This window comes from Sciurus vulgaris, assembly GCF_902686455.1.
Source record: "Sciurus vulgaris genome assembly, chromosome: 7".
Lineage (NCBI taxonomy): Eukaryota > Metazoa > Chordata > Mammalia > Rodentia > Sciuridae > Sciurus > Sciurus vulgaris.
The window spans coordinates 88,965,358-88,979,744 of record NC_136467.1 but is presented as its reverse complement, the minus strand read 5'-3'; the positions used below and the strand labels follow the sequence as shown (position 1 = coordinate 88,979,744).

Sequence of the window (14,387 nt, the reverse complement as noted above, 5' to 3'; positions counted from 1 at the left end):
ATTTCTATCTTCTCTTAGAAAAGAACAGGACAATACAGCCAATAGTCCAGAAAGGATTACACAGTCTTCCTTATCATAGTATCATCCCTTTCCCCCTGGATCCAGAGGTACCTAATCCTGCCAATTTCCAAGATGTTCGAGTTCTCTAATATGTAAATCTTTTTTCCCCAGTGTTGGCATAGGGCTTTCTCTCTGGTATCAACTAGTCAGTTACCTAACTTATCCACCTGCTTCCCTTTTCCAAACGTACGTTGTTGCTGCTTCTTCTTCTATTCTGTCCTTTTATGGGTTTATATCTTTTTTATCTTGTCACTTCATTTTAGTTACTTTTTCGGAGAGAGCAAAATTAGGTGTGCATTCAACCTACCATGGGAAGGGAACTTATATCTTAATTTTTTGTGTATTTGCAGATCTTTTTGTGTGCAAGATCATGATGTAAAATGTTTTCATATTGTGTATGGAATTCAAAAAGTTCAAAAGTTATTACTAGGCCAAGCCAAGAAAGGATAGTCAAATTCAATCAAAAATTAATCATATTTTCTCTTTAGTATGAAAGTGTTCCATAGATCTAAAAGATTTTTAGAGATATATAAGTTCACTTTTTTCAGAAAGTGGCATTTACAGGAAATTCTAGGCCTAACTCTTTTAAGGGGGTAGGGGGAGGTGCTAGGCATGGTGGTGCATGCCTGTAATCCCAGTGATTTGGGAGACTAAGACAGAAGGATCATACAAACAGAGAAACAAGATGTATCCCATTTGTTTACAATAAAAATAAATTAAAAAAAAAAAAAAAGACAGGAGGATCATAAGTTCAAAGTCAGTCTCAGCCACTTAGCAAGGCCTTAAGTAATTTAGCAAGATCTTGTTTCAAAATAAAAAATTTAAAAGGCTGGGGATGTGGCTCAGTGGTAAAACACCCCTGGGTTAAATCTCTGTTACCAAGGTAAACTATACTTCCTCTCATAGTGTATTTGAATGCTCCTCTTCATTTCTGTTTCGGGTACTAGGACTGTTTATTCTGAGTTCCAAATTTTCTGTTCCTTGTCAAGAAAGTCATAACACTAAAAAATAAAATAAACAGGAAGTCCAGTTAAGTCACACAATCTCTATCAATCTGTAACCTTGACTTGTGCTAATGTTTGGTATTTAAATTGCATCTACTTTGGTAAAAAAATAACAGGAAAATGCAGTTACCTTCTTAAAATATTAAAATTAGCTCTTTAGAACATTGCTTTAAAAGACTGAAAGGTTATTTTATTTTTAAACTAATATTTGCTGCATATATGAATGCTTAGCTTTTTTAATAAAAACATTTTTTTCTCCACTTCCCAGAATGTTTTTCAAATATTGGGTTATTTTAATTCTACAGCCTAGAGAAAAGTTAATAGAAACACATTCACAGTTGTATCAAAAATTCCCTTACAGCACTATCTTTTGTATCTATCTATAGGAGCTCGGTGAGATGATTTCCTAACTCTTAATAAGAACTTACTTATAATATATTCAGTCCAAATCAGATTCAGAATTGAGAAAACAATAGCCACATGACTGAAATTTCAGTTTGTCCCCACTGTCCCATAGTCCCAACAACATAAATCCTGGAATAAATATCACATTTGGAAAAAGACACAGAGTCAATTATCCAAAAGTGATATACAAAGTAACACCTTATCTCACTAAAATATATTTACGTTTTCATTAGTGTCACCTTGTTCCTAAAGAGAAAAATCACTCTGAATGGCCTTCATTGTTATCTTAATATGAATGATAACTAGTGAGAGAGAGATTCTTCTTGCTTTTTGTACTGATGTTAAATTTTATTCCTTTTTTTTTTTTTTTTTTCTTTTTATTTTTTGGTAAAATGGATTGAACCCAGGGTGCTTTACCACTGAGCCACATTCCCAACCCTTTTAATTTTTAAATTTGAAACAGGGTCTTGCTAAATTACTTAGAGCCTCACTAACTTTCTAAGACTGGCTTTGAATTTGTGATCCTCCTGCCTCAGTCTCCTGAGCCACTGGGGTTACAGGCATGCACCACTACACCTGACCCTAATGTTAAAATTCATCTATTATTTACTAATTATAAACTTTATAGACCAAAGAATCTAAAGTATACCTACAGGTAGTATTTCAAACTAAAAATTAAGTTGTGGTAGACAATATTTATTCAATACATATTTTCTAAGTTCTGCAATAGAAGTTATTCATTCTTTTACTTTAAACTTCTTTTTCCTCTTAAGTATTTTCATGGGCCAATGTGGATAAATCCTACCAAAAAAAAATCAGCTCCCAGAGATTGCCAGTAAAACAAAAAGGAAAGAATGGATGGGGGTGGGTAAACAACAACCCATGGGACATTTTCCCATGGTATTGATGCTTAAACAGCACCCTGAAAAAACATTTGTAGCTTGGTGTGGCTGGAGCATGTGACAGAAAGGCCATAATAAGTTGTGGCTGAATGAGCTCTGAGCTATCAAAATAAATTTCTCTTATATGGCACTCAAATGTTTAACTTTCAATCTTTGTTGAGAAATTGACTTTGACATTAACCATCAGCTGATGCAGAGGAATATGCTAAAATTTAATAGGATTTGCCTCAGAGTGTTAGAACTACAGGAAAACTTTTTCTCATTCTTTATGATTTAATTTAAAATTCAGGGAGGGAGAACGGGGTGAGGTGGTAGACAGATACAATGTTACAGTTAAATAGGAGGAATAAGTTCTGGTGCTCTGTGGCACAGCAGGGTGAATATAGTTAATAATAATGCACCATATATCAAAATAGTTGAGAGGATTATTAAATGTACTTATTATAGAAATAATAAAAGTTAAAGTGACAGATAAAGTAATTACCCTGATTTGATCTTTATCCACTTTATACATGCATCAAAAATATCATATTGTATTTCACAAAAATGTACAAATATTATGTGATCAATCAAAAAATAAAATTATTTTTAAAATATTGAAATTTAAATTTTCAAAGTTTCTACAGTGAGTATATATTATTATAATGAGAGAAAAACAAAGTTAAAATAAAAAGCATTTAAAAGGAGAAAAGTCTACAACAACAGCAAAAAAAAATGTATTGTCCAAAGTTTTTTTCTAGGTTTCTTATTAAAGGTGCCTCAGGAACCCAGTATGTCTCTTGGTGATTAGCAGCATCTATCACAGAACAGGAAAAAAGACCTTAGCCAAGAACATAGTGAAATGAAACTGTGCTAGTGCATCAGGGTCCAAGCAGTTACTCTAAACTCTATTTGGATTAAAGAAATTAATCCAACTAGACTAGCCCATGTCTATAATGAAATTTCTAAATTTAGGATATTTAAGGTATTGGGAAATTATAGCAGAGGGTGGGGTGAGGTGGGGTGTAGAGTAGTTGAGTTACAACCAGCAGCAGAGGAAGGAATCCTTGGAAAATAAATTATAATTCATGAAAGAACGTAACAAATTAGTCATCACTGCCATTAATAGCAACCATTTTAATATGTGTTCCCCATAGCATAATGAAACAGAATCATTGCATGCTTCATTTAAATTCCTAAAATAAAAATATATTGTCAGCTTCTGGCCCTCACACTCTTACTATAAGAAAAATATTACAATCCTGGTTGCTTTTAAGTTCTGGAACCTCGATATATTTTTTCTTCATTCTGATTATTTTCTAGTTTTAAAATACTCTGTCAAAAAGTACATACTATTAAGGGCCAGAGGTGTGGCTTAGTAGTAGAGTGCATGCTTAGTGTCAATGAGACCCTGAATTCAATCTCTAGCAATGCCCCCAAGAAAAGCATACATATTTTCATGATGGAAAAAGGTTCTTAAATTCTTTAAGGAATTTTAAAGCAAATACATATCATTTTTAATCTCATGCCCCAGTAATAAAATTTATTTTGTTGTTTTTTAATCTTTTAAACTCATTTTTATTGATGTATTATAATCATATATTATAGTAGGGTTCATTGTGACATATTGGTATATGCACACAACATAAAATCTCATTTTTACGTATTCTAGCTATTTTTTTACATCATTGTACATAATCAACATGAGTAGTTTCATATTATAATTTAATCATACACTTTTAAATAGTTTCATGTTATTATACACTACCCATAATTATCTTTTTTAGCTGCACAGTACACCTTCATGGTCAAATACTATAATTTATGATAATTCATAGTTTTCTACTTTGGGACATTGAAATTTATATGACAATTTTCTACAGCAGGCAACAATACAATAAACATTATTGCACTAACCTTTTTGAAATTATTTTTCAAAGAAAATTTCTCTGGAATAAAATTATATAATTACTGAACACAATTTTTTCAAAGTTTCTATTGCCATAAAATTCATTTCAATTTGCATTGTCACAAGCAATGAAAAAATGTACAGAATCATCTCAATTTTGTTATTAGCCATTATTATTCTTTTATAAACTACATAGCTCTAAGTCCACACTTCTAATTTATAGATTTTTATATATACTAAAGTTGAATAGTTTTAGATCCTTTTTTTTGTTACTCCTAGTCTCTTTAGGATGATTTCCTTTTTCCTTTGCAGTCCTGGGGATTTAAGGGCCTCTTAAATTCTAGGCAAGTGCCCTACCACTGAGCTATGCCCTGAGCTTTACTCATCTCTCTCGACTAACTTATTCATACTTCTATGTTTTATATCATAATTCATTCAAATAAACTTCTAATACATGTATAGGTATTAATCCCTTTTATACTTTGTGATTTTTTTTTCCTAATCAAATTTTTTGGCAGTATGATGTTACTGTGGGTAACAACACTTTCGGTATTCTTGATCAAAACTGTCATCTCTCTCCTTTATAATTTCTTCTATTGCCCCAAACCTGAGCACACTATCATTTTTCCACAGAAAGGCAAGAAAATATTTTCTGCCATTTTTGGAAAATTGTTATTTTACTTTGGTATGTGAAAATGTAAACTTCTTGTGTATAAAAACAGTAGTGACTACTTTAAAAGAGGAAAAGTGCCAAAACCTAAAAGGAGTGAGGTTTCAGACAGTAGTGGGAAGGAAGACAATACCTGGAACTCTAAAGACTGAGGGCTTCAAGCTGAATTAAATGATTAGGATATCATGATAGAACAAACTTTTTCTTATTACCATCAATTTGTCTGGGGACATTTCTGCTGCTGCTGCTGCTTCTTCTTCTTCTTCTTTTTTTTTTAATGATGTGGTCATGTCCAGAGGTCATTGCTCCTCTCAAAATACACCAATAGCACCAAGAAAAAGATAGCAGCAGATTAAACACTCTTCAACTCTGGTTGAGAGAAACCAGGGGATGTCATTTCTTCACTTACCATCGTGGTCCTTGCTGTTGACTGTCCTGGAACTACTTTGGAGAGCTTTAAAAAGAACTCTGATGCTTGGGTCTACTCTTCAGTTTCTAGCACTGGTCCTGAGGGCATCCTGATATTGGCATTTTTTTAACACTCCCCAGGTGATTCTAATGTGCATCCAAGGTTAAAACCCACCGTAGTCATTTCAAGAAATGAAAAAAAAAAAAAAATCTTTAAGAGGAGGTGTCCAAAAGAAAGAACTACAAAGCTCTTGTCCTGCTTTCAGAAATGCATCTTGATGACAAATTTTCATAAAGGAAACAGAAAAAATGACCTTTGGACACAGCAGAAATTTTTACCATGTCTTCTTTACCACCTTCTTCCTTTATCACATAAGGACCAAGTGTTTCTTCCCAAACACTATGAAAATTAGCAATTTTAAGTAGCATTTTCCAAAATTCCTTTTAGATTTTCCAAAATGTAGCAGGGGGAGGTTTGGGAAACAATTCCAAAACACTAACTCACAGGAAACAGGGTTGGAAGTATAGCCCAGTGTTAGGGTGCTCTCCCAGCATGTACAAGGCCCTGGGTTCCATCAGGAGTGCTAATTAATTAATTAATTTTAAAAAGTAGGGAAGGAAGGGAGAAAAAGAAGGGAAGGAAGGGAGAAAAAGAGAAAGGAAGGAAAAGGAATGGAGGGAGGGAGGAAAAAGGAAGTGATGGAGGAGGCAAAGAGTTACATTTTATTCTTCTTTTACTCCTCCATGCCAAGTATGGACCATGCATAGGGTAGGCCCACCAGGAATAAAGGGAGCACCTTATTCCACTGTCATTTTGCCTTTTGTGATTAGACTTTGCACAGATCTGTGCTCACATGAACTTATGTTCCCTTAACCCACATCTCCCAAAATGCCAGGGCAGAGAGCCAAACATCTGGTTGGGGGCAGAAAGCCAGTCTCAGCTGAAAATTTATTTCTACCCAGGTGTTTTAGTATTCATAGAAGGTTTTAAGTCCCTGAGAATCATAAGGAAGACATTTAATGTGTTATTAACCTCACTGAAAAGAATATTGACATCTCAAGATACTTAAGAAACAGAAAGATAGCAACTTCTTCTCCATTTTCCTGGCTTTGAAATAAGGAGGACAAAAATCTCTAATTCAGCTTCTGCCTCAACACATTTCCTCTTCATTTGCTCTAATGAAACCTACCAAAATTAAAAAAAAAAAAAAAAGCAGGACTGAGTTTAATTTATGCATTGAATAATGAAATTATAAATTGTTAAAATAAAACTGCCCAATAAGATGCATTTAAATATAATACAGTTGGTGTCTGACTCCCATTTCTGTGCAGCCTTATTCCTAAACAAAAGGAATAGATGAATCTTCTGTTGGGAATAAGGGAGTGCAGCACTGGTCTAGCAAGCAGCTGTCCCATAACCATATGGCATGTTCCCAGTTCCATTTACCATCAGTTGTGAACATTAGTTTCAGTATGGTCACTATAGTGCTTATTGTTACAGTACACACCTGCTGAAAAGCCAGTTTTTCATTAACCTTACAATTTAAAAGCCCTGCATTTTACCCTACTTAGCCATTGAGATCTTCATCATCATGTTATGTTTGGTTATATTGTTTTCATGGAAAGAGATCATCAATATAGGTATTGTAGGATCTGCCTTCCCTGAACCCTTTCTAGTGTTCCCCAATTTCCCAAGGTATAAGATGGGACTATTAGAGGTTCCTCTTGCTAGAGTTCAGAGGAGGGAAATCAGTCACATGTGTCTATTTTGAAGGACAGCATAGAACACTCTCATGAATTCTGTATTCATATAGAGAATCCTCAAAAAGTGTTCTTTGATATTTCCTGTGAATAGCTAATATCTGGGCTTCCCACAGAGCTCCATAATGGCAGCCAGTGGCCCCAGCTCTGTCTGCTGCCTACCCAGCTTGTGAGTCCCCTCTCTACCTATTTTCCTCTTCCACCCTTCACGCACTCTCTTAGAAGTTCCAGAGTGTATTTCCAGGGATCCTTTGGGATGTGGACTGGCTCAATACATGTGCATGGTAACCATACTTCTCCAAATTGGATCCTCTGTTGATGGTGGTGGGCCACATTATGCCAGGTGCACATAGTCATGTGAAGGAAAATATAATGTAGGAGAAGAAAACCCAGATGCCAAAAATAGAGATAAGAGCAAATCTGGAAGGGGTCAGAGATGAAGTTCAGGGTCAGGTAGCTCCAGACCCCAACTGCATGGGTTTAAATTCTGGTTCTATCACTCACTCTCCATGTGTCCTTAGGGAGTCTCCTTAACTTTTGTACCTCACTTCTGCAATCTGTAAAACAGGACAATAATAGTACACACCTCATGAGGTTTTGTAGCAATCAATTAAAGTTCTTGGCTTATAATTAGATTTCTCTAAAAAAAAAAAAAACTCTTCTTACTATTATTATAATAATCATTACTGTCCTGGAGTGAAAAATTGGAAACCATGGTGAAAAGTTTCCCAAATGTATTAGTTTCCCAGGCTACCACAACAAATTACCACAAATTGGGTAGCTTGAAGCAACAGTAATATATTTTCACAATGCAGGATTCCAGAAGTCCAAAATCAAGGTATTCCTAGGGCTAGTTCCTTCCAGAGGCTCTGGGGGAGAAACAATCTTTAGTTTCTGGGGGTTTCCAGCAATCTTTGGTGTTCCCTGGTTTGTAAAGGCATCACTCCATTTTCTTGTCTTTATCTTTTCCGTATCCTTATGTCTTCTCCTTTTCCCTCTCCTATAAAGACAATTTCATTGTATTTAGAGTCCAACCAACTCAGTATGTTTTTGTCTAAACCTTACTTTTATTCTATCTGCAAAACCCTCTAAATAAGGTCATATTCTGGACATAAATTTGGGAGCAAAGCTAATCACTCCACTATAGCAACTAAGCAAGTTGAGTTTGAATTGGAGGAAGAAACCATGAATGGTTCCTAAAAGAATGTCATCCCACCATAGGCATGATATTTCAGGGCTGTAATGGCTGTGTTGCATGGGTGGTCAATCAAGCAAAATAAGCCAGCCACCCTCAAGGTCATCTCTGAGTCAGACACCAGCTGTCAAACAGAGTTAATCATGTGCTCTCATTTAAACGGTGGCAAACTTCTCTGGAGAAAAGTTAAAGGTACCCAACAGGGACAGGCGGCAACTCATCAGACAACATGTTATAAGCTCTTTACTGTTTTTCCTAACCTAAAATGTGTCACTATTTAACCCTGAATGCATTCTGACACTGGGTGATGCGATGCAAAGTGTAGGAACTCTGGAGCTTTAGAGAACTGGATTGTAATACCATGTTCTTTGATGTACTAGCTTCATTTACCCACCTTCATGGCCTCAGACAAGGCATTTACCCTCTCCAGGCCTGAATTTCTGCACAACACTACCACAACTTGTGGAGCTTTTCCAAGTAAGAAAATAATGTATGCAGGAGCTTCACCTAAGGACTGGCATAAATCTCAGTGAGTGGTTGATATTTGCCTTAGTCTTTTTGTGCTGCTGTAACAAAACACCTGAGATGGGGTACTATAAAGAGCAGGAACTTATTGCTCACAATTAGGGAGGCTAGAAGTACAAGATCAAGGCACCAACAGATTCCAAGTCTGCTGAGGACTGAGGTTCTGCTTCCAAGAGGGTGCGTTGTTGCATTCTTCAGAGAAGATGAACCTGTGTCCTCAAATAATGCAAAAGACAGAAGAGCCAAAGGGCCTCACTAGTTCTCTTCAGCCCTTTTATAAGGTTGCTAACCTTATTCATGAGGACTCTGCTCTCATGACTTAATCACCTCCCAAAGGTCCCTAGCTCTTAAAACTATCATATTGTTGAGTATATTTCAGCATAAAAATTTTAGGGGATGAATTCTGATAATATCCCAGTTACTATAACTGTTGTGAGGTGATAATTCTGTCTTTCCCCCTTAACTAGACCAGAAGGCCAAAGGGACCGTGAAGAAGAGCTGTGGAGACTCATCCACATAAATCCCATCATCTCTTCCCTTACACACCTCCACTCCAGCACAAAGTAAATGGACTAAACCCACAGTAAATATCACAGGAAATAAATGACACACCAACATCATTCCAAATACAAGCTGTCTCAAAAAATGAACATCCAGTAGCCTTGGATTTTGAAGCAACCAGGACAGTGCTTGGCAAAGTCTCTCCCTTTCTTGGCTTACCCAATGAACATGGCACAGAGCAAAGACAACACAAAGTAGTGTTAGTACTATAGTGCAGGTCAACATATAGAGGCTTAGACTGTGTAAATCTAGCATTTAGAGGCCACACAACTTGTTTCTCATGAGTGCATTTGTATTATTTCATTTACATGCTTATTACTAAGGTAATACACATTCATTATAGAAACTTTCAAAAACAGAGCAAAATCATTCTTAATCCCAGAGAGATATGTAAATTTTTTCTTTAACAATATATTGTACAATGAAATCCATTGTTTTATACAGTTAATGTGCTAATGATTATAATAAAAAACAATGTATTGTGACAGCTTCCTAATATTCCATTATATAAACCTACCAATATTCATTTAGCCCATCCCTAAATAGATAAAATTTCGAGGAATTTCAACTTGTTTTCAATACTTTGTCAGTGAAAAAAAAAAATGTGAATGTATAAGTTTATTTCTGATTCATCTTATAAACCCTTAATGGCTTGCTATTTAATATAACCCTTCCTCTTTTCTCAGTGTTGCAATGAACAACACTGAGTAAATTTGCTTGATTTATGAGGAACTGATTTTCTTATCCAATCTGAGAATCTGCTGTCAGCTTTGTCTTAAGCAGGCTCTCTCCTGGGCAGTACAAGTAGCCAGCATTCCTGGGTCTGGCTGCTTAGCTCACTTGTTCAGGGCATAGGGCTAATGGGGTCAATGTCATGGGATTTGAGCTCTACATATGCAGGCCAGTTAGTTATGTGTCCAGAGACTATTTCCCTAACTCCAAACAGCTGTTGTTTAAACTCTGGCTGTTAGTTTCCAAGGAACTGTGCAAAAGAGCATGGGTAGATCAACACAAATACTTGCCACTGTCTTCCCATGGAAAAGTATTCATGTCGACTCATTCGAAACTGGTGAGACTGTAGAAGAATGAGAAAGAATAACATTGGGTAGAGAATTGGCTACCTTATATACACTTTTGTTTATAAGCTTAATCTGTGAGTACCCACTATTCCTGTGAGATCATTCAGCCATGTGTTTTCAATTGCTGCTATTGGTGTTGACTGGCATTTTCTCTTGCAGCTGACACCGCACTTGGCACAGATGATGTATATGATGAAAAAGGATGCCAGTGTGATGTATCAGTAGAAGACCTCACCCCACCACTTAAAACTGTCATTAGAGCTATCAGGTTGGTGAAAATTTGAAACCAAATGATTCAGAGGCATACCTCTGATTATTTGAATTACTATGTTGCTAAGTTCTTTTTTTAGCAGGTAAATCTCCTGAAATAACTACCTTCCCTTTTCTGATTCATCCACATGCCTATTAAGTTGTAAAATATTTTTTCTACATGTAAGATTCTACAGTGTTCAACACAAAGTATGTTTTAAAAGGTGAAAAACCAGGCCATCCTGGAGAATTACATAGGAATCAGCATGCTGTATGAATCTGTTGCTTTAAGGATATTTCATTGATACAATTGGATTTTTAAATTACTCTTATGATGTGATGCTCCAATCTACGTTTTGTGTTTGGTATCAAAGATACAGTCCTCTAGGTTATTTTAAGATAATGAGTTGTGAAAATGGGAAACCCAAATTAAAATGCAGTGACTTGGTCCTGTCTTCTGAAATGTAATTGTTAATGATTAGTCTTTAACTTTGCTTCTTCTATTGCTGAAAGAAAGCTAGGAATGCATCAAAAGAAACTTAAATTTATATTTATATTTTAGAGGCCCCTATTCCCATCACAAAAAAAAAAAAAAAAAAAATGAAGAAGAATTTCAGGATGTGGACTAAATGAACTGCTGCATGCTCAGCCTGTCTAGTTGAATCCCTTTGGGAGAATTTATATCTGTAAGGGAATGTTGAGTGACTGTACTGCAAAAAAACACCTCTGATTTTTTTGGCACTTTCTGCCTCTTATCAAAAAGCAGAAGAAAAAACTTAAAATATTCAAAAGAGTTTAACTATTCAGATGCTTGGTCTAATCTCATATCAACATGACTGATTATATCTGTGTTTATTTGGTCAGTTAGCATCATGTTGCACATGGCTTTCTCTATGGTTGGGAGTGACTAGGAAAGCAGAAATGTGTAAAAAGATTTTGGTGAATGTTTGTGGGGACAAAGAAAATCATGGTATGGTAAAAATATGTAGTACACCTTTTTTTTTTATGCTCAAGCTATCTTTAACAGCAACCTAAAACGAAATGAAGTAAAGCCTAGTTATTTCCCAATAGAACAATTCAAGTATCAAGTCCTACAGGAGATCACACCTTATATTTGGCCTGGTCAGTCTCTGATTATGCCTCTTGCCTCATAGTACTTGTTAATAATATTCCCTTTTCTCAAAGTATCCCAGTTTGGTCAACCAACTATATCAATATCCTACCCTGGGAAAACTAAAAATCTTGGAAGATATTTAAGCCCAGAAAACTCAGAATATGTAGCAAAATTATGTCTGAAAGCCTTACTTAAGTTAAAGAGATGGAGAGGATCTAGAAATGCACTGTCCAATACAGTAGCCATTGGTCACCTGAGACTATTTAAATTTGAACTGACTGAACTGGAATACAATTTAAAATTCAGTTGCTCAGTCTCACACAATCTACATTTCAAGTGCTCAGTAGCCACAGGTGGCTGCTGGCTACGATACTGGACAAAGGAAATATGAAACATTTCTTTCATTGCAGGAGGTTCTATTGGACATTGCTGATCTAGAAGTCACCTTGAGATTCCTTACATGCACTGATTATATCCATGAAAGATCCTAAAGCGGGGGGCAATTCACTCCTCAAATTAATCTAACTTGCAACAAGAATAGAAAATCTTATCTAGTGGAAGCAGATTAGGTTTCCTAAAAGTCATATTTAACCCGGTTTCTGTCATTTTCCAAGACCTTCTGAAGCTTTCTGCTTTTGCTTCACAACCTGTAAAATGGATTGTGAGCTGCAAGAAAGAAAATGAAATAGGTTTATTCTGCTAGCTAAGCACTTTAGCAACAGTTTAAGATTCACTTTGCTCTACCTTCTTCTTGAAACCTGACTGATTTTTGTAATGTCCTTTGTAGAACTCCCTTGATTTTCAGAATTCTTTCTTGGTCCTTATTTTTAACTTAATTGGATTATTATCTGTCTTATCCTTGTTGTGGATTTCTGAAACTTTCTGTGTAGCACTTTGTGACACTTGGGGATGTTTTTCTCTGCCATATCCTGATTTTGCTTAGCAGGGTTTTTTTTAATCATTTTCAAGTTTCATCTGAAATTATTGGATTCTATAAAAATCTAATAGCTATACTAAATAGTTTAATAACTTAACTGGAAATTTTTCACTTGCAGTGGTACTTAATTTCTAAAGATATGTAATTAAAAGACCAACCCATATAATTAGCAGTTCTGAAAAGAAGTTTGCAGGTATAAGTTCCTAAATCATATGCAAAAAAAGTGTTCTTTTTCTTTTTTTTTGAGAAGTTAGATTGCATAAATAAGTTCAGCATCAGTTGGCTAAAATATTTTTTGCCAGAATATGTCCACCTCTTGCAACTCACCTGAAATAATATTTTACATATATATTACTGAATTCAAGTGTGAACCATATATTATTAATCTCTAAAATAACAACTTTGCTTTGGCATTTTTCTTGTTATTTTTGGTTGTTTGAATACTTAATATGAATGCTTGGATATGCTTTTTGTATCCCAGTAGCTCTTACAATAATAGGTTTTCCTAGTAACCAAATTAAAAATAAAAGGTATAGAAAATATGTATTCTACTGCAAGGATGACAGTATAGAAAATAATATTACTACATTTCCAAAGAGCAAAGTAAGAATTCTCATTTTCAGTTATTAATATTTATTAAGTAACTATTTTCTACTTACTTTTAAGAGTGAAAATTCTCAGGAAATGAGACAATTAAGACCACTCTGAATTTGTCTGGATTCTGAGTACCACCATACCACCCTGAATGCATTCAATCGTGTCTGAATTTGTCTGGATTCTATTATCCAAATACACTTGGCTTTTTAATGAATGATGCCCCTTTTTACAGTACATATAGAATAATTACTCTTCTTAGACTATTTCCAAAATGTCTTTTACACAGAAAAAAAAATTTAGTTTTGTATAATTCCTTTAGAATTATCTCAGATTTTTCTCAAAATAACATTTCATGGAAAAGCACAAATTTTCTGGACTATGTCTTCAAATTCACCACTGGGATTAGAAATTTACTTTTTTTTTTTTTTTGTACCAGAACTTGAATTCAAGGGTGCTAAACCACTGAACCACATCCCCAGCCCTTTTTATTTTTCATTTTGAGACAGGGCTTCACTAAGTTGCTTAGGGCCTCTCCAAGTTACTAAGATTGACTTCCAACTCCTGCCTCAGCCTCCTGAGCCAGGGGGATTACAGGCATGCACCACCGTGCCTGGCTTATACGTATTTTTAATAAATTCTCTATATCATGTTATTGACTCAATTCAAACAATGTTAAGTTTGTTTTCCTTCATTCTTAGAAATTTATCTAAATGGAAAGAGAAAATTAGCAGGGAAGTACACAAATCAATCTAGACATTCTACAAACAAATCTAGAGTATTCATCATACTCACTTTTCCCTATCTTATAATAGGACAACAGTTTTCCTATCACAGTTTGATAAAAATATAGCCCATAAATTGCTTGGGTGTGTTCTTCCTAAAGATTCTGAATTCTCTGAGTGGAGACTAACTATGACTGTTAGTGCTAGGACTTGTGGATCACCATGTAAGTATACGTCTTGGGCAAATTTTCATACAAAGAAAAATAATATATGCTTTTTTTAAATTTGAGATAACAAGTTTTGAAAGTCA

The 14,387-nt window shown here is 35.1% G+C and overlaps 1 protein-coding gene across 4 annotated transcripts in view; it reads left to right on the top strand.

Annotated features, from left to right (window-relative positions):
* KCNQ5 (potassium voltage-gated channel subfamily Q member 5) overlaps positions 1 to 14,387 on the top strand; it is a 519,052-nt gene that overhangs the window by 483,310 nt on the left and 21,355 nt on the right. For all 4 annotated transcript variants that reach the window (XM_079146517.1, XM_079146514.1, XM_079146515.1 and 1 more), the window contains one exon: positions 10,618 to 10,726. In XM_079146517.1, the coding sequence (XP_079002643.1) occupies positions 10,618 to 10,726 (109 nt within the window). The remainder of the gene's footprint in view (positions 1 to 10,617; positions 10,727 to 14,387) is intronic.